General features: G+C 32.9%; 1 protein-coding gene across 3 annotated transcripts; it reads left to right on the forward strand.

Annotated features, from left to right (window-relative positions):
- The first annotated feature begins 209 nt into the window (after positions 1–209).
- Positions 210–27,129, forward strand: LOC130625542 (uncharacterized). 3 transcript variants are annotated; one of them, XM_057440648.1, is made up of 12 exons: positions 210–455; positions 11,389–11,800; positions 13,613–14,141; positions 15,282–15,497; positions 16,100–16,188; positions 20,636–20,809; positions 20,889–21,022; positions 23,544–23,743; positions 23,991–24,242; positions 24,417–24,699; positions 24,885–25,157; positions 25,413–27,129. In XM_057440648.1, exons 1-12 carry the CDS (start codon positions 443–445, stop codon positions 25,712–25,714), a joined length of 2,877 nt encoding a protein of 958 aa, XP_057296631.1. In that variant the 5' UTR covers positions 210–442; the 3' UTR covers positions 25,715–27,129. The 3 variants fall into 3 exon arrangements, with proteins under 3 accessions (XP_057296631.1, XP_057296632.1, XP_057296633.1); XM_057440649.1 differs by having other exon boundaries at positions 20,892–21,022; XM_057440650.1 differs by lacking the exon at positions 210–455 and having other exon boundaries at positions 11,628–11,800; positions 13,846–14,141.
- The last annotated feature ends 377 nt before the right edge of the window (positions 27,130–27,506 follow it).

A 27,506-nucleotide genomic window follows, 5' to 3' on the forward strand; every position in this document is an offset into this window, starting at 1 on the left:
AGTTTTTAGTGAACGGTAAATTATCACTGGCAACGTTTGAATCTTCATTTTTTATCGCATTAAGTTTCTTAATACATTAAAAAGGAATTTATTCGACGAATAAAAAAGTCGGTAAAGACGGGTAAAAAAAGTAGGTAGAAAATTTGCGTTCAAGGCAAAATTTAGTTATTTTGTAACAACTTTTTTTACCAGTAATGTTGCTATTACTGCGGCCCCTCTGCTTTTTTGCAACAGGGGCTTTTTGAGGGGTAATAGTGTATGTTAATTCGGGGCCGAGCAGTAGACCAGAATTTGAAATGTGATATAAGGAAATGAAAAAGAAAGTGACGATCAAGAAGAGCTTACTGTATCTTTCTTCTTGTAGCTGCCCAAACTGTCAAAAACAGTTAAAACCAAGAATTATGTCGTATATTTTTACCATCTTGTAATTTGTTGAACAGCTATGTCTATGGCAGGTTAGCTTATTTTTTTATTTAGGTCAGGCTAGGTAGCTAAGCTCTACTAACTAGCTAGCTAGCTAGCTTACATAGCTAGCTACATACTACAACAACATTTGAAGAACTAACAGAGTATATGAAAGAAATTATGTCCTCTGCAAAAGTCTGTCCCCCCTGTGATTTTACACAATGATTTATAACCTAAATAGATGAGTTGTAGTGTTCCACCCGAAGTCTGCCCAAAGTCGGGCATTTTTAAATCATATATAACACAAGTAGGGAAAAACTATGCAAAGTTAAACAGATTCTTTTATCAGTTGGAACTGCATTCTTGCGTCTTAAAATAACTTTATTAAACTACTTTAAGCTTTACTATTTTTATACATGAACTTAATTTAACGAAAATTCGCTCTTATGAACACATACTTAACTAAAATTTAAAAAAATAATCTAAAACTACTTCAGAAAAAGCATGCCCAAAATAGAGCATACATGATATCCAAAGCATACAGAGATGCCCAAAGTACCCGACTTAAGGCAAGAAAAAAATCACCCAAAGTAGGGCATTTTAATATTGACGATTTTTGACTAACTTTGGGCAGGAATAGCAACTACCCAAAGTAGGGCATTTTAACATTGACGATTTTTGACAGACTTTTTGGGCAGAAATAAAAACCACCCAAAGCAGGGCATACATGGAATCACAGTCCCAATATTTACTTGCGCTCGCATCTAAGTGATTACGTGATGGCCAATGCGCGTGCAGAAATGGAGGTAAAAATGTAAACAAACCAAGCAAACACAGAGGAAAACGTTCAAAACAAACAAAATCCACAATAAAAACGTAGCGGAAATTCAGATTTCAACATTTATTCACTATAATATTATGCTATACTTGCAAAATTTTATTTTAACATTCACACAGATAAAACATGCATTCAAAGCTTGACTTCTTTTGCGTACCGCTCCGAGCACAGCATCTATGCGCAATCTTTGTTGTCACTTTGATGCTTGTTTAGCAAAGTAATTTTCAGAAAGGGATTACGCAAAGTAGACATCTAATCTATGCTTTGAGAAAGTGATCGTTTAACTATAATTTGAACCATAACATGTGCATTTATGAATGGTGCTTTGCACGAGCAAAAATGATGACATAAACCTCTATAGTTACCCCTTTCTAATGCATCACTCTTGCCCTTGAAACAATTCACTATTACACTGGACTGCCACTCACTTGGAATAGCACCATCCTTTACAATCTGGTTAGCAAGACTTGTAATAAGGTCAACCCCAATATATCCAGATGCTTTTACCATCTCTGCAAAACACCTTCATCATTACGTATACACTTCTCACCTACAACATCTTGGTTAGTCTTCTTCATTTGCTTTGCTATCTTGAATACCTCATTGCACTGGTCTTCCCTTCCTAACACATCTGCAAATCTGTTTCTCTCTTCTTCTGAATTTGCCTTATACACTGCTGTACGAGCACAACACTTAGCTTCTAAGTAAATATTTTTACTTCCACCTGACTTCCACTCTTTCCAAAGTTTCCTCTTTTCCTTTATACACTGGTCAACCTCATTATTCCACCACCAGGTCTGTCTATGTCTAGATGGTCCTTTCGTCCACCCACAGGTAACATCACAAGCTTCTAGAAGACAATTCTTCAAAGTAGTCCAAGTACTTTCAACATTGTCATTATCACATTGACCATTGTGGGCTAACTGCTGAACTTTTGAACTAAATTGTCTTGCTACAATCTCTTCCTTCAGCTTCCAGACTTTTCGACGGGGCCTGTACTTTCCCTTGCCTTCACTCTTCAAGATAATATCACAAACCAACAACCTATGCTGGGAAACACACTTTTCCCCCGATATAACTTTCACGTCCTTCACCACTTTCTTGTCTGACTTTCTAACCAGGAAGTAATCTATCTGTTTCTTATAACCACCTGACTCATATGTTATCAGCCTACTCTGCTTCTTACTGAATGATGTGTTGCAAACCACCATGAGTAGTTAAAATGAGTGATTACAATGATATTTGGTTTCAGGTTTTAATTGATTTTAAATCGTTGTAAGAAGATGTTGTTTCTAAGATTTCTTAAAGTTTTCAAGAGAATTTGCTTTTTTTATTGTACTTGGAATGCCACGATTCCAATTGATTACTCCTTTATATGTTATAAAACTTTTGGCTACCTCTGTGTTTCTATGAAGATTGATAAATGTTTCCTTATCTCTTTCGTTAATTAGGACACCATGTTCGAAAAAATTTTTTTTTGCGACATCAGCTATGCAATTGTTAGAGATTCTCCAGATCAATTTCCCTGATACTAATTTTACATTAGTAGTAATGGGTAATATATTCATTTCCTTGTATAATGGAGCTGTTATAGTAGTTTTATTGCAGAAGTTCATTATTCTGACAACCTTATCTTGTGTTTTGCTTAAATCCTGAAGGTTACCTTGTGCAGTAGTGCTCCATACTAGGATACCATAACCTAAAAATGAATGGAAATGAGCATAGTATAAGCTTGTAAGTGACTGGTGTGGAACAAAGTGTCTGAGTTTTGCAAGCAGAGAGTTGTCTCTATTCAACTTCTGATTTATTATCCATGTCTGTTGGGTGAATATAATTTTTTTGTCTATTAAGATACCTAGATATTTAACGCAGTCAGTTTCTTTTATTTGCATATCCTTTATTTTCAGGTTAAAGTCCAGGCTATTTTTTGCATTTCTTGGTCTAAATATTATGACATTAGATTCTCCTACATTTAGGCTAAGCTTATTAGCTGTAAGCCATTCAGATAGCTTGTTCAATTATATATTCAAAATTTGTTCCAATTCTATTCTATTCTTATTTGAGTAAAAAATACTAGTGTCATCTGCAAACAAGAACATAGTGACGATTTCAGAGATTTTCACAATGTCATTTCTATAAATTAAGAAGAGCAGTGGCCCTAGCACACTGCCTTGTGGTACTACAATTTCTATTGTAATTAATTCAGAAGTGTTATTTTGGATTGAAACGCATTGTTGTCTGTTATATAGATATGAATATATCCAATTATTACAATGATCGAAGAAATCAAGTTAAAAAAGCAACTTACTTTTTAAAATATTCAAAACCTACTCTTAAAAAGAGAAACTGAAAGTTAGAAAAAAACCAATTCCAGCTCCTTTTAGATTGTTTATTCCTTAAATCTACAAATTAAAGGAAATAGTCAATTTTCTTTATGAGGTCCTTCTTTTATTTCCTGTATAGGGAACTTTGTAAACATTCGCAACTCATCTATACGCAGCGCATTACTATTTTTCTGTGTAAATGAAATCCCACGAGTTTGCTAATAAGCCACATACGGCGTAAAAGTGGTGGCGTTTTCGTAACATTTTTTTGTAATTTCAAGGTTGTTTTGACAATGCTAGCATGACTAGATCACATGGATTTTTTTCTTTTTTTGTGAAGTACTCACCTTGGATTAAACATTTTCAAATATTGTGTAGTTTGAAAATGTTGCCTATTCTGGTAAAAGGACTGGAACTAGTTACCTAAACTGTTTTTCCGGTTTCAAAGCTTAGTTTAATGGTTTTTTTGTACAAAAGAAAGCACTTTAACCAATGCTATTCAGATTCCCACATTGCTGTATAAGGTGTAACCAAATTTGGGCCTCAAAAGTAGGGAAAATTGGTGAATTTTTAGGAAAATAGGTCCGAGAGGTGGTTTCGAGCTATAATTTTTAGCTAAATGTGAAAAAAATTCTGCAAAACTGATACACTATCCATAGAATTTATGGACTACAACAGAATCCGTATAAAATCAAAGTGGATGTAAACTAAATTTATGATTTATATAATTTCAAACATAAAGCCCAGGAATTTGTTAAAAATGGCCAAAAAGGCCTCAAAAGAACAAATATTCACACGACCATAAAATCTTAACCAATAACCGAAATCGAACAAAATTTTCAAAAAATTCCTAAAAAACCATAGTATCTTTAACATAAGCAGAGATAATGCAAAGATAATTTTGGAAACCTCACTTCCTTTCCTTATTTAGTATTGCCTGATCCTTACAGAAAATGGCTCTTAAGCATTCGCACGAAAAAACCTGCATAGGCCCGAACAATGCCCGAAAAAGAAAAGAAAAACAATCAAAGATTCACCACCAATGATTAAAAAAACTATAAACTTACTATGGTAGCGAAGTTCTTAAAAAACTGTATGGTTTTTGATAAGATTTACTTGATAAATAACTTTTATATAAACGTTGTAAACTCCTTTCTCTTCACGCGCCTACTTCCAACTGTGCCCGCATGGTATGTTACAAGAAATTGCATTTCAGGAATGCTCCAGGCGAGTTCGGGCGAATTTCAGCAAAGTGCGGGCGGTTTCAGAGGACAACTGCCAATTTTATTCAAAAAGTGGCCTGAACTCGCCCTTATATATGCAAGCTTTGTGTTTTATTGACACCCTCTTGAAATCCCCCCTCCACTCCTCCTATTTACCTATTTACCTCCTGGTCAAATTATTATCACTTTTTCGTTTTTATCTGTTATGTGTTTGACAAAATTTTCATCTTGTAAATAACAGTTGCCAAAAATACACGGGATTTTTTGTAGAAACATGATTTTACTGCGTTAATTTAAGCTTCCTGCGCCCCTTTACCTCATCCCCAAGGCTCTTAAGCTTGGACTTATGCGGGATACTCAACAAGTTAGCAAAGACTATGTTTTATTTTTAAGTTACCTTCAACCGTTTTTTTAACTTATATAATTTTCCACCCTAAATACAGAGTCTGGTATCTGTTCACACATTCTGTGAAACCATCCTCCACAGTTACTACATTCAGCCATTTGCTTGTCTAAAATATAGCTCTCTGTTGCTCTCCATGGCATTCAGCAACTGCAGTAGAGGTTGATGGATATTTCCTTGGGCGCACATCTTCGAGTTATTATGTGGCCATCACATAATAAGAAGAAAACTTTGTGATTTGATATGCAGCTAAACATTGCAGCATATGGTTTCTCATTTTTGATGTTTCAAAAGTGATATCTGTAGAAAGTTTTTTGGTTGCGACAGTGTGATATGCAAACGCTACTGCGAAAACCACACAGTCAACCCTGTTCTTTTGTTGCTGAACGGGAATTACTTTAACTTTGAGTTGATCCTCACAACAATTATAATTGCGCATATTTGGGTTTTTGTGTGATCAGCAACCTTTCCACGACACATGCTGTCCATCATATGAACCTCACCTGGTTTGCATCCATATGTTGAAATAGCAATCCAGTGAAGGTTTCCAAAAGGTGCAACATCATTTTCAAGATTCTTTTCAGTATTGGCGTTATCATCTTCATCATCACTCACTACAATTACTGGTACATGAAACGAAGGTTCGTCATAGCTGTTGTTGTCATGTATCACCTGCTCAACTTCAATCTTTTCGTTTTTCTCAACATTTTCAACCACAATTTTGAGTTGAGATGCTTTTATTGATTCTTCTTTTTTCATACCAACTCGCTTCAACAATAGGTTTTTGTTTTTTATTTTCGGAAGTGACATATATTTATATGAAGTTTTCTTATCTGGTTTCACATCTAACTTTTGCTGTATTTTTGGCAGCAAGGGAACACCACTTTCTTTTGGAACATTGTCCTTCATTTTCCTTACAATTTCTGTAAGTTCTGCATGAATTAATGCAATAAGCGTGCCGTTGTTTTTTGTTAAAAAACCAAGACTACGGGTCTCGTTTAATAAATCCCTTATGGTCTCTCTGTATTTAATATTTCTTCTCTTTAAGACCATTCTGCTTGGCAATTCCAATAATTTTATGGACTCGACAACATCAGCGGTGAAGAAATTTTAACGTTTAACCAAATCATTTTCATTCTTTGTTGATTCTTTCTTGTTAGAAATTCCAAATCAAGATTTAAGAACGGAGAATTTCTGTACAAGCTGAACATAAGATTCCCATCCCCAACACGAAAATGTCTTAAAAACAGCAAAAAAATGTTTACAAGGATACACAGATGATTTCCAATCGGGCATGAACAACTTGGCATATGTTTGTCATCACCAAAATATACTTAAAGATGTAGTGTCTAAGTCCTTCTTGTTCAGACCAGAATGAAGACTTCTTCAAATTTTCTATCGCATTTTCGCATGAGCAGAGCGTCTCAGAGCGCGCAATCAGTCTTTGAAAAGTTAATATTTTTAGTCTGTCAGCAGAGCAGCCATTCACCTTCTTTTTCAACCAACGATCCCAAGCCTGCTCACAATGAGAATCACATATAAATACAGTACACCCTAAAAACAAAAATAAAATATACACATGCTTTTTCTTTGAAACTGTAATTACTTTGCCATGACAATTTTAATTACTTCTATGCAATAATCTGACATGGCAAATTTTGGTTTAAGGCCACTGTTCCAAAATTTGAGAGTTGTCAATGCCTCGGTAATTCATTCCTCTGTTTCAAATTCGGTGACAAATATACCCACAGTCTGATAGTTTACATTTGTTTTAACAAGAGGTTTGTGGCGCGGTGGATTAGTGATTATAGCTCTCGTACTCTGTGCGGGAGACCGGGGTTCGATTCCTCTTGAAGGTGATTCAACATGGGCGAGTGAATGTTACCATAGCTCCGGGTTAACCCAAGCCATGTGAGGGAAATTGGGAAGATGGCACACTGTGTGGTGGGCCGTTGGATTTTGCAGGGAGTTGTCTAGTAGAGCGCGGGCTCTAATTGGGTCTGCGTAGCTCAAAATGAGCATTAAATACTCTAGGACTCTCCATCTACGCCATGGCCCCTCCTGGAAATAATAGACAGGGTATATCCCTCGATATTTGTGAGGCTAGCCATGTAAAATATGCACATCATCATCATCATAGTTTACATTTGTTTTAACAACCAGGGAAAATAGAGGAAGGGCATAGCGTGTTGTATGGTATGTAGCATCAAGTAATATCATTTCGTTTCCATAATTTTCTAACAATCTTTTTTGCCAACCATTCTGGTAAACAAATAGAAGTGGCATTTTTTTCTCTGAAAGAGCTTCACATTTTTCTGAATATCTTCATCTGAAGTGCTTTCTTCTAAGTCATTTACAGTTTCACTAATTTCATCACTCAAAGTATTAGTTCCTTAAAGGGAAAGCATTACAATTCCACACTGGTATTTGACTAGTAATAACTTAACATTAAAACACAAAAAACAATCATAGACATACAAATACAAAAAACAAACCTTTAGGTCTAAAGTATATTTTAGTGGTTGGATCTGAATCTGTCCTTTCTTTTATCTTTTTTTGAAGGCACTCTTGATCGATAAGTGAATGATACAACTTTCTTCTAGTATGAGTTATATGGTTACGTATTGTTGCATTCTGTGGGTAAAATAAACATTTCTTTCTTGACATGTATTTTCAGCAATCTTTTCATCTCTTTCTTGTCCGTGACACCTTCCTTTACATACATATCGATTTTGGAAACAATTTCTGAATCTATTCTTTGGGTTATACTGGAATCCTAAATAGAAAAATAGAAAAAACAATTAAAATTACTTTTAAACAGAAGTATAAATCATATTGTCCGAATCAATTTAACTTTGTTATTGTATGACCTTTATTACTGCTAATATCAGCAATACTAATGAGAAATTTGCAAGTTTGTTTAATCTGTTTTCCTGAAGATATATCAGTTTGAAGGTCTGCTGATTTCTTTTTCCGGTTACGCACATTTGTCATTTACAACCAAAATAGTATATTTAATAAAAAATACATCAAAGTTGTTTTACTGTATTCAGAAATTTCACATCTAAAAAAAAGAAATCAAAATGTAAAACTACCGGGTAATCTGGAGATTCTATCATTTCTGTGATGATAACCTGTGCCAGACAATGAAACGTTTTACAATTTTGAACCCGAGTGTGTTTCCTTCTACACCCATAATTGTTTTGCTGTAACAAGAAGGAATATATTATTCTGTGTTTTTTAAAATCCAATTATATTGTGAAAATCGTGAACTTTACAGTTCCTTTTCTCTTTTTTCTTTAACTGATAGTTTCAAATTTAGGTTCCTATCTTTTCTGTGATGGCAATACAAAATTTTTGTTCCAACAAACATAAATGGCAAACTGGGAAACTTTACTCCATCACTTGACCAGTAAACTTTCTGTTTTTTCTTTCTTAAATCTGGAATTAATTTTATAATACTGTGACCCTGGCTGGTAAACTTAACTAATGTGGTGGAACAAACTATTCCCAGATGTGGAAAGATCAATCAGGCACCTTAAGAACATGCAACCACATTTAACAACCTTGCAAGCAAAGGACAGCGAGCCAATAAGGGACAATATTTTTTTCCTTGTACATTTCTTCTCTCGCCGTAAGATATTAATTAATTCCCGAAACTTATTGTTAGGTAAACGTATGATAAACTTTCTAGTGTAAATTTCTATGCCAAAGTATGTAATGACCTGTGATGGTCCAACAACTTATCTGAGGATAAAGGAACACCAAGTGCTTGAGAAGACATCTTTAATTACCTGTAGTGTTTGTTAGACATGCCTCTCTTGTTCTCTCTCCTGTTATGATATCGTCTGAGTAGACGCATATTTATTGGCAAACTAAGTTCCCAAAGTCTGGTATGTAATCAACTTATGGCAAAGATGTGGAAAAAAAGACAACACACACTTGAGGTAATTGCTCCATGCTAAGCATCAGGACGTAAAACCTTTTCATGCATGACTTTCCCGTGGTCTTTCTTATAAAGGAGACACTGGGACAATTGTCCACCGTTTTTACATTCAGGTCATTCTCACCAGTAACATCCATCGGAATAGACGAGGTGAGAGGGGCATTAGCTGTGGGAGGATGAAGCAGGTCGAAATTAACATACTCTCACACTTCTTAATTATTTCAAGACCGAGTGGGCACAGGAATGGTAGGCAGAATAGAGGAGAAATTATTTCGCACAGCACCAACAGTGGCCTTGCGCTCGGGGACATTCATAGTTTCTACTTCAGCTTCAGGAAGAATCACAATGAGGTTGCCATTATGATTTAATTTTTATTCTAGCAAACCAACCGCCGAGACAAAAGAGGGAAATGGCGGCTGAGGTGGGCCAGGTTATCCATGGAATTAATGGGGTTTATCCTCAGTAGATGGCTGCTGAACAGAAAAATCGAGCTTGCTGTCAGCAATGCCATTTCCAAAATGCGCGACTAAAACTTATTTGTTGATCTAGTCTTAACACCAATGTTGAAGGGGTTAGCAATAAGGGTGAGTGTTTCTTTCCCAAGCTTCACCCACTATTCCACTGTGTGCATTTTTAGGTCTACAATAAGTACTTTGTGAATAACAGACTTTAACAGCACAAACACAACTGTTATAGATAGTGGTTAATTGACTAAGTGTCATAACAAATAACATCTATTTCAATTGTTACAACCACAAAGCTTAAACAAAATACAGAAGTTCATTAAAAAAACACAATAAAATAGATAAATAAATATAAGAAAAAAGTACTGCACACACAATTATATAACAAATAAATAAGGCAATAAAATCGCTCTCCTCAATATGATTCTACATAATTGATTAAATAAACAAATTTAAATTTATGCTTTTTAGTAAATAAAATGTATCATTCGTTAAGCTTGTATCCTCGAATGGACACATGATCAAAACATATTTTGAAATATTGTCACAATGTTGAACAAAACAATTGTCACAATATCAAAAATATATCCATTTATGCAATCTTGGAATGTTCAATCGAAATATTAAAATCGCTATAAAACGGCTCCTCCATGGGGAATTGAAACTAAGGTTCAGCTGCAACCTTACCATGTTTTTTTGTGTAGGGTATCACCTTTTATTTGTTTTTGTCTCATCTTGTTTATTTAAAATTTACAAAACCACATTGATAATGGTCAGCAATAGATAACACAGTTCAAACTGTAACTCAAACTAAACCTGTAACTGTAAGCTCAAGGTACGTGTTGGGGTCTTATGTGCAGCCATTATTAATCAAGACTGAGTAGGGTCCAGTTCCTTAGCAAGCGAGAATAATCTCTCTGGCAACCTTTAATTTCAGGTCTATAGATAGAAAAAAGAACTGTACTTCTGTTGCCACAATTAACTTGAGCAGAACTTGCAGTTTAGCACCAAAAAAATCATTTGTACAGAGATCGATGTCAACTTCATTATGAAAAATATTAATTGTTTTGGTTATGAAAGTCGTTAATTCTAGCGGATGAAAGTCATTAATTTGAGTGGTGCGATAAACATGAAATACAGCAACAAAGTGAAAAGTTTGGTAACTATTAAGACACAGAGTGGCTTGACGTGGATAAAAACCCTGCTGAACAAACATTATTTTCATAAGCCAAAAATATAAAACACAATATGTTAATATAAATATAAGACAAAGCAAATTATCAGCTAAAACATTGCAAATCAGATGTGATCAACAAATCGGCTTAACATTGTTTTATTTAAAATTCTGGCATTATAGTGTATGTGCCAAGAAAATGTGGTTTCAGAATGTTTAATGCTCTCATTTGAGCTATATAAATCTCTTAAAGTTTCTCCTAACTAGACAACAGTCTTATGCAGGGGTCCAACCCATAACCTTTTAGACGTGAGTGGAGGGCTGCTCTACCGACTAAGCTATGTTTCCCAAATTGAAAAATTTTGGAAATTACGGAATAATCTGAATCTTTGCAAAAAAATGCAATTGTAAAATTTTTAACTTTGGACCATGCTTCAGGTATCAGATTCCTGTCATATATGTATTCCAGATTTTTAACTGTCATACATAGTTCAAGCATCCACTATTTTTTATATTTTATCAGAAAATATGCTAGTAGGACAGACATCCGATGGTCGTTATTATAGAAACCTTACACTTTGAAATATAACAAATATTTTGTTTTTTTTTAGAAAGAATGATTCCCCTAAAGGTTGTTATCATTGGTGCTAGTGGAGTTGGTAAAAGTTGTATTATGACAAAGTTTTGCAATGGCACTCTTGCTAATGGTTCAACAGTAGGTTGTGACTTCAGAACAAAAACTATGGATCACAAAGGTTTTAAATACAGGTTGCAAATTTGGGATACTGCAGGAAATGAACGGTATTGGACTTTGAATACATCATATTTTCGTGGGGCAGACATGATGATCATAGTTTATGATGTTGGTAAAGGCAGTTCTTTTGATTTAATTGATACATTTATTTCTCAAATTAAAAAGTACCATAAAGAAGATGTACCATATGCAATTGTAGCAAATAAAGCTGATTTAGAATGCTGGGAAGTTGAAGAAAATCCGAAAGATGCAACAAAAGGTCTATTTTTGTAAGAATTTTTTTTTCATTTTTCTTGTTACAGGAAAAAATAATTACACTTTGAATTCTGCCTTGACTTCCGGTGTCCCAAACAGATTTTCTGTCCTCAATTCACATGCTGAATATATACTGAAAGTTAATGTTTACGACTTTTTTTGTTATTTTTTGATTAAGTACCATGCTAATAGTTTTATTTGTTCAAAGCCTACTCTGGGTTCGAATTAGAAAATTAAAGTCGGTTCGCAAAAATTTTGACACTCTGTAACAAAGTAAACCACCATCTAGATGTGGCCTGGGAACACCGTAGGTCAATTTTTCACTAGTGGCTAATTTGTATTTTTTTGTGACCTGCGAGCTCTACTTTTTCTTGCGTTATTATTTTTTTTGTTGGAGAAGTGGGGACGTTTAAACTTGTGAACCCCAAACACGAGAACTAAGCGTATGAACTAGCGACTCTCTCACTTTTAACTTTCTTGTCTCTGATAGTTGAAATAATGTTGCTTAAATGAAATAAGTTTATTTTTATAGCATGCTGTAAGAAAATATTCAAAATGTAATTATTGTTTCAGAGGTTCTTAAGTAAAGTGCTGGCACATAAGCTCAACTTGCAAAAGTAATTGCTTTCATTCAAAAACACAATAGAATAGCGAATTCCTTTCAAATCACGCAAAAATAATAGCTCGTGTTAAGAACAAAAGCATAGCAAGAAACATTGTTTAAAAACAATACTCTGCACTGGAAAAAATAAAATGCGAAGGCCATTGAATTTTTAACAACGAAACTAATTAAAGTAACACGATTTTAATCTGGATATATTTTTAAAAAGACAAAGTGTTTTAAAAAACAAATCAAATGGTCTAAATATTTAAAAAAACTAATGCTGCTACTTTTTAAAACTTTTAGTAACATTTCTTTATCATCGAAACATATTTTCTATCATGCAAAACTTTTAAAAGTTCTTCTTATAAAAAGCAATGTTTACCAATGCAAACGGAAAAACCCTACGTTCACGACTTTCCCTTCCAATAAGATTTCGAAAACAAATTAAATTTCAATGCCGAAGAAAGAAAAAATCTAAAAATCTAACTTTCAATGTTCTTGATAGATCAAAACACTCATTGTGAGAACATTTTTGTGATGCGATCTAAGAAAGCATTTCTATCACTGTTCTTCATTCTTAAAATATTGAAACGTGATTTAAGAAAGCGTTTTGTTCTTCGTTCTTGAATTTTTAAAACAGGTTTTAAAAAAGCTTTTCTATCACCATTCTTCGTTCTTGCACCTTTAAAATGTGATCTACAAAAGCGTTTTTATTGCGGCTTTTCGTTCTTAAACTTTGAAATTGCGATCTAAAAAGGCTTCTCTATTGCCGTTCTCCGTTCTTAAATTTTTAAAATGCGATCTAACGAAGCTTTTCAATCGTCCTTCTTCGCTCTTAAATTTTTAAAACGCCAAAAGCATTTCTATTGCCACTTAAAAATATTGGATTTGCAATTTTATCATTTTCTTTGCAAAATGATTGGCAAAAATGGCAATTCAATTCGCACATTGCGAATTGCAAACTGCTAATTTAAACCCTGCTACTTAATTTTTGACTCTTTATGCCTCTTTTTTAAGCGGAGGTAAATTTTTTAGAGTTAGAAAGTGGTTATGAAAAGTGTAATTTCAAAATGAAAAATTTCAATTTTCCACTGCTTTTATTATTATTTTTTTGACAAGGTGCTGGGACAGAAATGCTTGTCTCTCACTGTTACAGCTGGACTTGACAAATGTATTATTTCAATTCAAAAACTGCCCATTGACTTTTCTTGTTCTTTCTTAGTCTCAAAACATCATGCAAAACTAATTTAAACATCAACGAATTATTTCAAAGAGTTGTTGAATGTTGTCATGATGCAAAGCAAGAACAGATAAAACAGAATGGTTATGATTCTGGCATTCTATCTATCTCTGAATGTGATACACAACGCACTTCTAAGGAAAATGTTGTGACATTTGAGGGCATTATAAGGAATCCATGTTTAACCAACGTTCCATATGACTTATCTATTTCAGTTTGCGAAGCATTAATAAACTGCAGAAAGTCTGGCTTTCTATCGATGAAAAACATTTTTATGTATTATCGTTATTTTTTTGTGATGCGAGAAGATATGTTATATTGGTTTAGCAACAATAAAAATGCAACTTGTATTGGTCAATTGGATTTGAATGGGTGTGTATCTGTCACACATACATGTCAATATATTACCATAAAGTATTATAGTGAACCAGGCAAAAGTATCAGTAGTATATGTTTATATGCATACAACAAACAAGAATTCGAAGAATGGTTAAATTTGTTACAAAGTCAGGTATGAAACAATTATTTTTCTTGTTGTGAAATTTATCTATTTAGTTTTAAGTTTTTTTTGTTGATCTTACTTTGAAAATTTCTCTCAATTTTCTGTCAAAACATACTCTTTTTATAGTGGTTGCATAGTACAACAACAACATTTTCTGTTTCTGTGAATTAATATACATATCATTATAGCACGAAAATATCATGGCTAGGTGAAGTGTATTCATTTCTTAATATTTAAAGTACAATTTTCAATATCGGAAGTGTAAAATATAAGCTTATTAATTGTGGGTAAGAAAAATTTTTATAGAAAACAAAACGTTTATTTTCTTTTATAATAAATATATGTGTTAAATAGTTTAAAACAATGATAAAAATTCACTGGCAACAAGTAAAAACATTTAATCCAAACTACTGACCGAAGCAAAACTTATTTGCAACTCTCAGCGTTATCATCGAACTCTCAAAATGGAACAGTCATATAATTTGATTTAGTAAATGCCAGGTGTTAGTTTACCATAATGATAAATGATTCTTGTGTTGCGTTTTAACGAACGTACATGAAGTTTTTTTTCTCCACTTTTTGCAACAATGTCTTCAAACATTATTTATCTTTAAAAAATCTTTTCATTCAAAAAGTATTTCTCTAATGATGAACTAGTTTTCGCATATACCGTGGCATGACCTTGTTTAATGTGTTGTGTATTTTTTCTGATTCTTTAACCTTTGCATATATTTTACTTACTTAAAGGCTCTTAAAATAATTTTCCACAAAGTTTTAAAACATATTCTAACATTTTCTAAATCTTGGTTTTATAGTAGCAATCAAGATTGCTGGAATATAGCTATAATTCTTTTCCTTGTGTGTTGGCTGTCTGGTATATGAACTTCCAGGAGGCTGCCTTAAACATGCGAAAATCTTTTTTTTTTGTTTCCTTATCAAAAATTATAGTTAAAGATATTCAACTATAATTTTTGATTTTTTTGATTATTTCAAACAGTATCAAATTAGGCTAATTTGCCAGATTTATTAATTTTTATATAATTAAATTACTTTTTCAAGTAATTTAAAACAGAGTATAGTGCAAATATTTAATCTTCCTTGTTATAAAATTAACCTGTTTAATAATTATTAAAATTTTTTTTATTACAGAGTAGAGCTAATGAAAACCTGAAAAACGAAAAAAACCCAGATATGATTCCTTTGGATATTATTGGAAAACTTCAGTTTCGAAATGACGAAGAAATAAATGTGACTATTTCAAAGCAATCAGATGAAGAATGTGTGTTACAATGCATACCAAAATGGTTTTTGGGTTTCTTATTTGATTATTCCGCTTCATTCCAATTTCCACTAAAGAGTTTCAGGGTAAGTAGTAAGAGATGCACAAACACAGATAAAGTTACCTAACAAAAAATGTGCCATGTTTAAATTTGAAAATATACAGAAGATATACAGTCTGTGCAGTTTTTATATTCTTTTCGTTATGCGTGCAACGTTGTGGCTACTGTGCCTATTGAATTGTGACATAGATTAGCTAAGGGCATCTTTAAGTAATTATTTGTTTTCCGTAACCTAACTTACAAAAAATAGTTATTTAGCTATTCAATTGAAGTCAGTCATATACAGACATATTTTTTTTGGCTACCCTGTTAGCATGTTAGTATATAAGACTTGTCAATAAATAGAATTTTTTTTGCCTGTTGCTTCTATTACAGATCTTGAACCTCTAATCAAGAAAATATATAGGATGGTGTGCTCTTGTAAATAATTGAAGGTTTATTAGAATTTAGAGTTTTTTGATGATGTCATCAACCCATCTGTTCCAAAATTGGTGGATTGACCCGGCTTGTGAAACTTGTTCCAATTTTGGTCCCAGGTTACCCATGCATGAGATGGTGTTTTAAAAAGACCCCCCTTTATTTGTCATTAATTTATTGTTACTTTTATTTGATTTATTTGATTTTCAGTATTATAAAGACATAAAATCAAGTGGAGAATTTTTATTGACTAGTACTGACGTTTACATGAAGCTTTGGTTTAGACCAAAATATGAAAGGTAATATTCTAAATAAAAGGGTAATATAAAATTAAGTCTCTGTTGGACATTGATAGTATTGACATAATCAAGCAACATCATTACTTAAGAACAAGGATTTAGTTAGTTAAGCATAATTCTCTTTTACCATGAACTGTATGCTCTAAGTTTATACAATGGAAAACTAAATGACGTTTAAAGGGAAAAAATATACAAAACTATGATGAAGACAAAAAATGAAATTTTATTCAATCCAATGTTAAAAGTAAATAAACTTAAGGGGAGAACTGTAAAGTACAATAGTGGTAATTCATAATTTTGCATTTGTTTTATGTTCTTAAACCTTAAGCACTTTTTTTAAAAATAAGGATTGACATTATATAATTTAAACAATATTTTTTGTCATCACAGACCACTGCCATGAAGGAACGTGGGTCACCGTCTTTTGAGAATTTTATGCACATTATATCTGCACTAAATAATTTCGTAGTAGAACTTAATGTGAGTTTAATAATTAAGATAATAGATTTAGAAATAAAGCTTTACTCAGCGCAATAATTTTTATTTGAAAGAAACATTGATTACTTCTCTGGGAGTACTGCTCACACGTATGCTGAGAATTATTTATTGTTATTGTTGTTTGATTAGTTTTTTTCAACCTTATATGTATAAAAAATTTTATTTTATTTTATTACCTCACCTTCTATATAAATTATGGATACAATGCATGACGTTTATATTGAAAATAGTGGAAGTTATGCCTGCAAGCTAGTAAAAATGCGTTGATAAATTTGTCATATCTTTACATTAATTTAACTTTTTTTGGTTCACCTTTTTTACAACTAACAATAGCTATTTGTTGTTAATATTTCATACTTTTTTATTGTTTATTTTAGTTTTAGCTTTTAATTTCTAGAAAATTTTAAGCCCTTAAATAATTCTTTAAAGTGAGTCTTTCAGTTGGTTCGGTTTTCATACAGCTGCATTTTACGCCCAGTCGGAAAAAGCGCCGCAACTTTTATTACATGTACCAAAACCATTTCCATTCAGCTATTTTTCGCTTACATGCTTTTGCAAAACATGGCTGCTGTACACAGACGATATTTGTTGTTGTAAAATTTGAAATTAGTCTTCGCAATATTGTTATGGCATAGAAATAATCGACGTTGTATAGTACAAAAGAAAACATGTGGGTGAGACGATTGTTTTTAGAAAAAAGAACTAAAGACCTTTACAACGTTTTGGTAAAAGATTTAATGCTATCAGATCATGAGTACTTTTTTAAGTCATTCAGAATGAGTCCAACAAGGTTTGAAGAACTTCTTTCGTTTGTGGCTCAGCACATCCGGAAGTCACTAGTCCAAGTGAGAGGTTATGTATAACACTACGTATTTGGTCAAAGGGGATGCACAAGCAACAATTGCTAGTAGCTACAGAGTTTTCCACCCACAGTAAGTAGCATAGTAAAGGAAACTTGCGAAGTTATATGGTTGGAACTCAACGAAAGGGATTTTCTAAGAGTACCAAACACTGAAGACAGCTGGCATGAAGTGGCTAATGAATTTGAAACAAATTGGAATTTGCCTCATTGTTTAGGAGCTATCTACGGTAAGCATGTGGTGATGCAGGCCCCTGCAAGAAGTGGTTCAGATTATTTTACCTGTATAAAAACACACAGTATAGTATTAATGGCAGTATGTAATGCAAATTACGAGTTTACGTTTGTTGACATAGGAGATGCTGGACGACAAAGTGATGGTGGTGTTTACAAAAATAGCAAATTAGGCTTTGCAATTGATAATAATAAAATAAATACTTTATTTGGAGAAACTTTCGCAAGAAAAACTTTTGCGAGAAAAAAAATTCTCCAATTAAAGCATGCCACCACCTAGCCCAATCCAAAACGCGGGAACTAAATTGTAACCATATGTTTTTATTGCTGATGATTCATTCATGTTGAAACCCTTTATGTTAAAACCATTTCCTCGTTTGGATGCATGCCAGGAAAGAAAAATATTTAACTACAGATTATTAAGTGCTAGACGTGTCACTGAAAATTGTTTCGGTATTAAAGCAGCAAGGTTTAAAATTTTTCGCAGGCCAATAATTGCACAATTTGATACTGTTAACTCAATAACAAAAGCTGTTTGTTGCTTTGCACAATTTTTTAATGATCAGTCAAAGTATGCACAGAAAAAGCAGTTATTTCCTGCCAGGATTCACTGACTGCGAAGATGTGGACTTTATACAACATGGCGAATGGAGATCTGACACACTTGGTCACACCGGCCTAGTTGATATTGGTGTACAGGGTTCAAATAACTATAATAAAACAGCCAAAGGGGTGCAAAACAATTTTAAGGAATATTTTATTTCTCCAAGTGGTGCTGTAAGCTGACAGCGGGATTATGTCAATAGAACAATAGATCCATTTGATTTATGAAATATTTATATGAAAAATATATACAAAAATATAATAAAATAATAAAGTTTACTCTATACAGTTTCTCCAAATTCAATTTTGAAAAGCAACTGTTGTATTTTGACTTTTGCTAATTTATTCCTTCGAGAATCATATATTCTCAGTGTTGGCACAAGGCTCTTACAAAGGCGCATATCTTCATCATTCTCTTCATCTGCAACTTTTCCACTGGAGATATTTTTCGTTGCTTCGTTAATATTTTTAAGCGTATTAAGGACATGCATGTCCATTTGAGCAGCTGTGCTCCTTCAATTTTTTACTACTACTACTACTGCTAAAACTACTTTCCAAATTTGAGCGTTTTGCAGAACGTGTAGTTTGAGTATTACCACTGGCAGGGGAATCTACTACCACAGAAAAGTCTAAAACCATTTCGTGACTAGAAAGCATATGAACTGGTGGTGGTGAGCTCATAACATTACCTTTTCTTGAATAAACTGTAGTTGCACAAAATGTTTGCATTTTGGCAAAGTGTAGTATGCTGCCCCAGATTTAGTCATTTTTGAACGTTTTACTATGCACCTCTTCAGGTTCTCCCCAAGATTTTTCAACACACTTTTAAGGAATTCAACTAAAAAAGAAAATACATTAGCTGATAAATAAGTAGGTACCACAGAAGTAGCTTGCTAGTTGTGTAAAAAAAGGTTACAATTTTTATATGTAGACTTTTATAGACACAAAGTGTGTGGCAAGCTTTTAGAGCCAGGTAGCTAGCTATATCTTACCTGTCTTATTTCTTGGATAACACTTCCCAACAAGTTTTTCTGTCTTGATCATGATGAGACCGCGCAAAGGTATTCCATAAAGCTGGATAGCGCTCCATCTTGTTAATGAAAACGTCCATGCCTTGTTTAAAAACAACAGCTTCATCATATTCCTGCCTAGCTTATTCTAGCAAATTCCGCCCTTCATTTACTAGGTTGTTGCTTTGTGCCTCCACAGAATCGGTAAGGTTATTTTATTCTATTTCAGTTGAATAAGTAATATTTTATTCTCTAAGTTCACTTGATTTTGATAAAAGTTTAATACAGATCCGATGTTGTTGCTAGCCATCTTGAAAATAATCTAATTAAAAATTCTTTCGTAATTCATGTAGATTTTTGTAGATTTTTTGATTGGCTGTTGAAGTTGAAGCACAAAATGTAGCGCACAAAAAGTAGAGCCCATTCGACTTTTTTTAAATCGACGCAGGGGATGCAAAAGCATGAGGTCAGTGGCATTATTCTGATATGCGCATGCGTAGATCAAAAGTCACGGCGTTTTTTATGACTGGGCACAAAATGCAGTTGCATGGAAACCGGCGTTTAAAGGGACCCCAAGGTATAAAATGATGTTGGACTTATATTACAGATTATTATTATTATTATTATTTCCGAATTAATATACAGGATGAGTATGTCAGTAAAAAGTACTGTTATAAATATACGTCCTGTAGAGCTTAAAAAATTGGTTGACAATTTTTTTTAAAATTTTTTATAAAAACTCTTCGTGCTTCTTTAAAGAATTCCAGATTTACTAAATATAAAGGTTTAGGGAATCCAATAGAGTAATAAAAAATTGTATAATGCTTTTACAAATTACAAAACTCTTTCAAAAATGATGAGGCAGAACTGAGATGATAAAATTGACGCAGTTTTATTTAGCTGGCAATTATGCAAAAACATTAATAATGTAGTGTAACTTTGCATCAAAGTATATTTATGAGGAATGAACTGGTAGGTAGCCAGCTAGCTATATATACACATGCTCACATGTTTTAAATTACTTTAGAAAGCTATCTGTTGATACAGAGAGTTACTTAATTTACTCAATAAAGAAAAGGTCCTTCTTTTTTAAAACTAGACTGCAGTATGGTAGCCCACTTAGCTTTGCATTTTTTATTTTAAAGAGGAATTTTCAGGAAACCCTTTTTTGTTGTTGTTGTGGTGGTGGCATTGTCTTCTAAGAAATTCATCACTCAAGCCTTGCCTTAATTTAATATTGCAGGTTATTTGTTTCAAAGCTAAAGTCTATATTTGGTAAAAATTCATTTGGTGGAATGGTGACAACATCTGTTTTAAATGAAACATTTAAAATGATCTACAAAATTGCTTGCTTGCAGTTAAATGTTGCTGCAGTCAGTGAGGTCGTCTATATCATTGATGAACATATCAAGGACAAGTACTAATAATTTATCTTTATATATTATTTCTGTCACAAAAAATGTATATTTTTTAATTTTTAATTCTTTTTTATCTAGCAGAGAAATACATGACCTATATTTGCGTGGGTGTCCAATTATTCCACAAGACATCTATGCCATTACTCATGCTTTATCATTCTATCCTGGCATAACTTCAATAAATTTAAGAAATACACACATGACCAGTAAAGGTACGTGAGTTAAACTGTATAGTTGATTCAAAAAATTACTATGGTTCAGTTCAGTTCTAACAGTTCTATTTCTACATTTCTTTTTTCGTAAATTCTGTATTAAAAAAATAAAGAAATTTTTTTAAGCTTAGAATACCACGGAATGTATATGTATATATGTGTCATGGCAAATATGCCAAGGTGCCCACCAGACGTATATATATGTCACAATAATAAATTCAGGTGCCTGATTTAAAATGTTCCTGCCATTCCGTGGTTCCCATGAAATAAGAAAGATTTTCAGGCAACATAACTATTTTTTTTCTCAATGCTTTACTTACAAGAAAAAACTGCACAAGGTTGGGGATGTACACCTGCATCTTTAGGGATCTGCCGAACAATTTCAAACTTAAATCGCATGAAAGTATGTTTGTTTCTTTCTTCAACCTTGTTGTATATAACAAATGCATTGTATAATGGGAAAAAATCTAGGTATACCAGTGTAACTTTTACAAATGCAAGAATTATTATCAATCATTGCGTCACCCATTTTCGATTGTATTCATGAATAACAGTTGGCTTTTGGATTTGATCATTGAGAAGGTTGAGTCGGTTCACATTCACTGAATCAGCCTTATGCATTGTTGAAAGCATCTATATCTCTACTACAAGTATTTTTCATTGTTTTACCACGGTACACAAATAAATTACAGACATAGCCAGAATTTATTTGAAGACTAAATAACTTAATTTCAAACCTGACTTTTTTACTTGGTATGTATTGCTTGAAAGATAACCTTCTTTACCATAGTACAGTTTCTATATCTACGTAAATACTCAGGGCAGGAAGGTGAGTTGTCTTGAAACGATCGACTAAAAAGTCCACCGCATGTCTCACCTTGTGCAGTTTATCCGGGTTTGGATGATTAGCATCATAATTAGAGTTGTCTGCAAAGTGTAGAAACTCCAATATCTTTTGAAATCTATTCCATGCCATTACCTTGTTAAAGACAGTAGTTTTCAGTATAGGATCAGTGCTCCATTATTAATGGACTTGTGGCTTTTGAATGAAGGTTGTTAGCCAATGCAATGTAGTTGCTTTCCACTGACGGGATATTGCACTATTAGAATTTGCTTCAATATATTGATCAGCATACAAATTTGTTTGCGCTGAAATCTGTTTATGGAAGTCTTTAGTGATAAACAATTTCAAATAATTCAAAATGGCAGTGTTCTCTTTGTGAAATGCAACTTGAAGTCCAGCATTTACAAAACATTTGTGCATTACAGGGTCTCTATCATTTCGCAACCAGGTATCTCCCCATTGCATCTCTTTGTCATTTCATGTAACTTGATTGATACGTCTTCCCCTTTTCTTGTGCTGTAGCATTCCGAGCATTTTTTCCACCACTTGTTCTTATTCTTTGCGTGAAATATGGCACAGTTATTTCATTTGCAACATGCTGTTGGTCCTCATCAGAAGAGCTTTCATACTCTAAATGCTGAGAATCCCGATCGTCATGCACCTGCAAGTACATAAGAAACAACATCTGCTGTCGAAATACCTTTTTTTGCAGCCATTTCACAAAAAGAATGCTTTTTTTGCAGTGCAATATTCTTATCAAAACATAGTTAAGTTTTGAATGTTTGAACGTTCGGAAAGTGAGATTATAAAACATTCCAGGAGCCAAGGAATAACACAATAGAGCTGTTTTCAGCGCTGCAAGTCAAATTACACTGAGCTCAGTTTTCCATGATGTATAATTATATATAGTAGCTTCAACTAAAATGCGGCGGGAGCCTAGAATGGTAGAATAATAATTACATTGGGTCTGAAAGGGTCAAAGGAAATTAATTGTTTTAATCTACGTGTAGTGAATTATTATTATTATTCCAAATATTTATACAGGATATACCCACTTCAGTGTTGTTATTAATGTGGGTCCTGTGTTCTAAATGTATACATTAAGTATGCACCGGCTAGCGTACCCAATTTCCCTCACATGGCTTGGGTTGACCAGTAGCTGTGGTAAAGACACTTACTAAACATGCCGGCGCTGTGGACCGAACCACGGACCATGTTATTACGAAGCGAACGCCATAACAACAAGGCCACGCGCCAAAATGATCAGTAAGATGTGAAAGATCTAATAATTTTCATAAAAATTGAAACTCTTTAAAGCAGAGGGTGCTTGTCAGTTTCAGGGCAAAGTCTTTTGGTAGGGTTTTGTCTGATTATAAAAAAATATGGAGATCTGTAAATATATTTTAGGTACTTGTAATATTTCATTGTATTATTGTCTTAATAAAAAATCAGTCAAGGAACATTTTCTGGTCCAAAATTACAGAGTAAAATTTAAAAAAAAATATTTTCCCAGTTATGTAATTAATTCATGTCAGTGAACAATAAGTTAATCAGATAAATATATCATTACATTAAAGTACTAAAAGTATTATTAGAAAGTGAATGTTAATGTTGCACTTCTAAATTTTCTTTCTTTAAAATTAGAAAGGCTACAATACACAATGCATTTCTTTTTAGGTCTTGTGTACTTATTAAAAGCACTTTGCAAGTACGAGTCATTACTCAATTTGGATTTTGGATTTAATGAGCCTATTGATTCCCCTGAAACAAGATCTGCATTACAAGAGTATCTTCCAATTGCAAGTTTAGAAAGCATAAAGTTTATGAATACAGATGTTGGAAATGAAACATTTGATGTATTTTTTCAAGCTCTAAAGGTAAAGAATGTGTTTTCTTAAATCCAAAATATAACATTGTCTTGTATGTGTGATTTGTGATGATTATGTTTTTACATGTTGGTTTTTTCTTTGCAAGGAACACGTCAAGAAATGTTACTAATAGGTTTCTCTGTGACAAAACATGTTTACATGTATTTACTAAAGATAATTGTCCGGAAGTCCAGTTAAATATTCATAAATTTCATGAATCTGTAGACATCCTTTTTTTTATTTTTTTTGTTTGTAGACTCACGAAACGCTTACTCATGTTGATATTGGCTTTAATTCTGTTGACGATGTAAATAGTGATGCTATTTCTCAAGTTATTATTCACAACACAAAGTTGGAAAATCTATCCATGTGGCATAGTCATATCACTGAGCACGGTGCCATGGTATTGATAAATGCCCTGAAACAACGATCAGTAAATTCACCAGATTTGTGTCTAGGGCTGTATGGTTCGCAATATATATCTGAAGAAACATTAAAACATTTGGACGTAGGTGTTGTTTTTTTTCAATAAAATAAATTTTGTTCTTTTTTAAGTAGTGAATGGGGTTGACTATAATCTGTATTTAAAGCTGGTATTAAATGTTATATAAGTCTTCCTTTGCCTTTTTAGCCTTTATATTCTTGTAAGAATTTTGAATAATGACTGGGGTCTTTATTATAGGAATGTGCAAGGTTTAATTGTAAATCTGAAGTAGAGAAGGAAGTAAAGATGGCAAAAACAGAGGGACAAAGTCTTCCAAAAACACTGTTTGAGTTTATACTTGAAGGAGATGAAATGCATCAACAAAACCTCAAAGAAAACGAAGTTGTAAAAGTAAAATTGAAAGAAAAAAATCAAAACGAAGAAAAAATTGAACAGGAAAGATATGTTGGGCTGGCATGTGGAAGTGATACGGCTAAATCCAATATTAAAAACAACTACTTCTCTCCGCTTGATGATCCAGGTAACGACTGTGGATCTATGCACTCATTGTTTCTGAAAAGAAAACTAGTTTTTTTCTCTTATTTTGTTATTTCTTATGTTCATTCTTAGAAACATGCCAATATCATTATTTGTCAAATTAGCTCTGTGTTTAAGAAGTTTGCAATCATATGTTCACACTTAAATTAGATAGATGTTTCTTTTTAGAAAAAATGGTGGCATATGTGTTGGACCAAAAGTTTATTGGCGAAAGAGAAAATGGGTCATACTTTTCAGAGACACTGCTGGACAATTATGGTAAAGCGAAAGAATTATGGGCTTCATGTAATAGGTGCGATCATCCTGTGCTGGACGTGGTAGCATATTATTGTAATAATAAAACACACAAGAACTTACTGGCTGATGTAAACACAGCTTTAAAAGAATGTCGATTTTTTGGACTTGTGATTGATGAAGAAGAAATTCATCCAGTTCAAGAAGGTAATTATTGGAATACTATACACATGTTGCAACAAGATTTTTTTATTGCTCTGCATTTTACAGCTAAATTGTGAAATCAGCAGTCGCTGAAAAATACTGTTGCTCTATGCTTTAATAATTAAATTAGTTTTATGGTATTAATGTTATATCACTATAAGCGTACAGACGATGATATAGATTTAGATTTGCTTTAAAAAGAAAATGGTTTTGTTTGCTGTCTTGTTTGTTAATATTTTTTTCGACTTTTTAATTTAGTTGAGGACTCCATTGATCTTCCGAAATTTAAGGAGAAAAAACGACAGATATTTTCAATGATATCAAATCAAATTGGTTTCGAAGCAAGGTATTTGTCTCATTTCCTATTGGACTTTGATGACGTTCTCACTATATCAGTTGCTAATGAGGGAAATGTGACGGCATACACTAGTGACGTTCTGGCAAGGTGGTATATAAAAACGAAAAAAGAACTGCGAACTTGGAAAAACTTGCGAAGTGTTCTAAAGTTCTTGGGTAAAGGTAAACTGATTGAAGATATTGAATTAGATTTTAAGGACTGAACCTAATTATTTTAAGTGTTTATTCTATGATTTCTTTTCTTTTAAAAATTATCACTCAGACATCTAACAAACTTGACTTTGGAGTCTTTTTAATTATCTTTATTTTTTATGTGGGTAAAACTATATTTGTGTGGCCTAAAATGGTCCACACTTAAAGAACTCTTTTATGCTATGTCAGTATTTATTTTGATTAATTATTTTTTTAAAAGATTTATGTCCACATTCTTTGCATTTATTCCTTAGGTGTGTATTTAAAATTTTGTACATATAGCATTTTAGTAGCATATATTTTATAAGCTTGTAAATATGCTCACTTCTAATTGTGTATTATAGATATTTTTTAAGGAATTTATAGAATTTTAATAAACACCATGTTATAAATATTCCAGCAGTGAATAGTTTTGAATTTTAATCGTTGTAAAAATGTTATGTTTTAGTCCAAGATCAAATATTGTTTTTTTGAGCACAAACAAAATAAACAGTGCTGAAACAATAAAACATTTTTTAAATTTTACAATTTTTCAAAAGAATACACTTAACAATTTTCTTACAAATCACTTATTTGTTATCTGGCATAGTAAATAGTACACTTCCTATTTATTTATACTTGTCCAGAACTGTACTCACATATTGTAAATACTTGCACATAATATCTATATATCTATATATTATAAATGTTTGTATCACTTTTTCACCCTTTGGTTGGTCTTATTCAAAAAAAAAAGAATTTACATCAATCAATCTGACTGCCGATGTGAAAAGTCTGTGCTAAAACTATTTTTTAAAAAAACACGCCAATAACTTTAGCTTCTGGTTAATTGTCAAGTCAGAAAATCTACAATGTAATCCACTTTGCAAAAGTGACAGACAGACACACGGAACTGGCGTATTATTATAGAGACTAGTCGATAAAGCCCGTGGAAAAATCCACTTAGGCAGGAGGACAATGTAAAAATTGATTATTTTAGACTTTTTGCTGACGTCAGCAGTGCAGATACAAAAAAGAATTAGCGAAGTTTAGTTTATTGGTTGCCTGTAATGTGTAGAGGCTAAAACCCTCATGAGAAAAATGTATAGGATCATGGGTTTTCGACGAACGTAAAAGGAAATATAAGGGTTTGAAAATTTGGCTGATGTCAGCAAAGACCCGCAATCACACATAAAATTTTTTTCCAGAATTTTATATATCTAATGTCTTCATTGTATAGATCTTGAAAAGCTGATCAAGAAAATGTATAGGATTATGTACTTTTGACAAACAGTTTCAGAGATATTAAGGTTTGAAGATTTTTTGATGACGTCATCAACCCGTCCATTCCGAAACGGATTCGGGGACCCAGGTTTGGGAAAATAACCCAAATTGGTCCTAGGTGGTCCCTAGTTACCCACGCGGTGAAAAATCATTGACGTCACCACCTCGTTTCCTAGTTATTTGGCCTCGAAGTTTTAGGTGCACTGTGATGGCTTCATTAATTTAATATAGGATATTGACGTTAAAGTAGTGTTATTTTCGTCGCGCCGTAACGTCAGAAAATTTGACATATTAAAGTTGCATTTTTCGGCAACATCAAAGGAAAATGAAGACATCCACTTTGCCTGTCACAGACACACAGACACACTTAGCGTATTATTATATAGACTAGTCGATTAGGCCCGTGGAAAAATCCACTTAGGCAGAAAAACGATTGAAAAGTTCTGTCATTTGAATTTTGATGACATCAGCAAATATTTCAGTATATTGAATATGCCTTTTACTAAAAAAAATAATCTGAAAATGCATAAAAAGAAAGTA

The sequence above is a fragment of the Hydractinia symbiolongicarpus genome, chromosome 14 (genome assembly GCF_029227915.1).
Source record: "Hydractinia symbiolongicarpus strain clone_291-10 chromosome 14, HSymV2.1, whole genome shotgun sequence".
In the NCBI taxonomy this organism is placed as follows: domain Eukaryota; kingdom Metazoa; phylum Cnidaria; class Hydrozoa; order Anthoathecata; family Hydractiniidae; genus Hydractinia; species Hydractinia symbiolongicarpus.

Coding starts and splice junctions, on each gene's coding strand:
- LOC130625542 (XM_057440648.1), top strand. Junction 24,243..24,416: donor AAACATTAAAACATTTGGAC/GTAGGTGTTGTT, acceptor TCTTTATTATAG/GAATGTGCAAGGTTTAATTG. Junction 24,700..24,884: donor CTCTCCGCTTGATGATCCAG/GTAACGACTGTG, acceptor GTTTCTTTTTAG/AAAAAATGGTGGCATATGTG.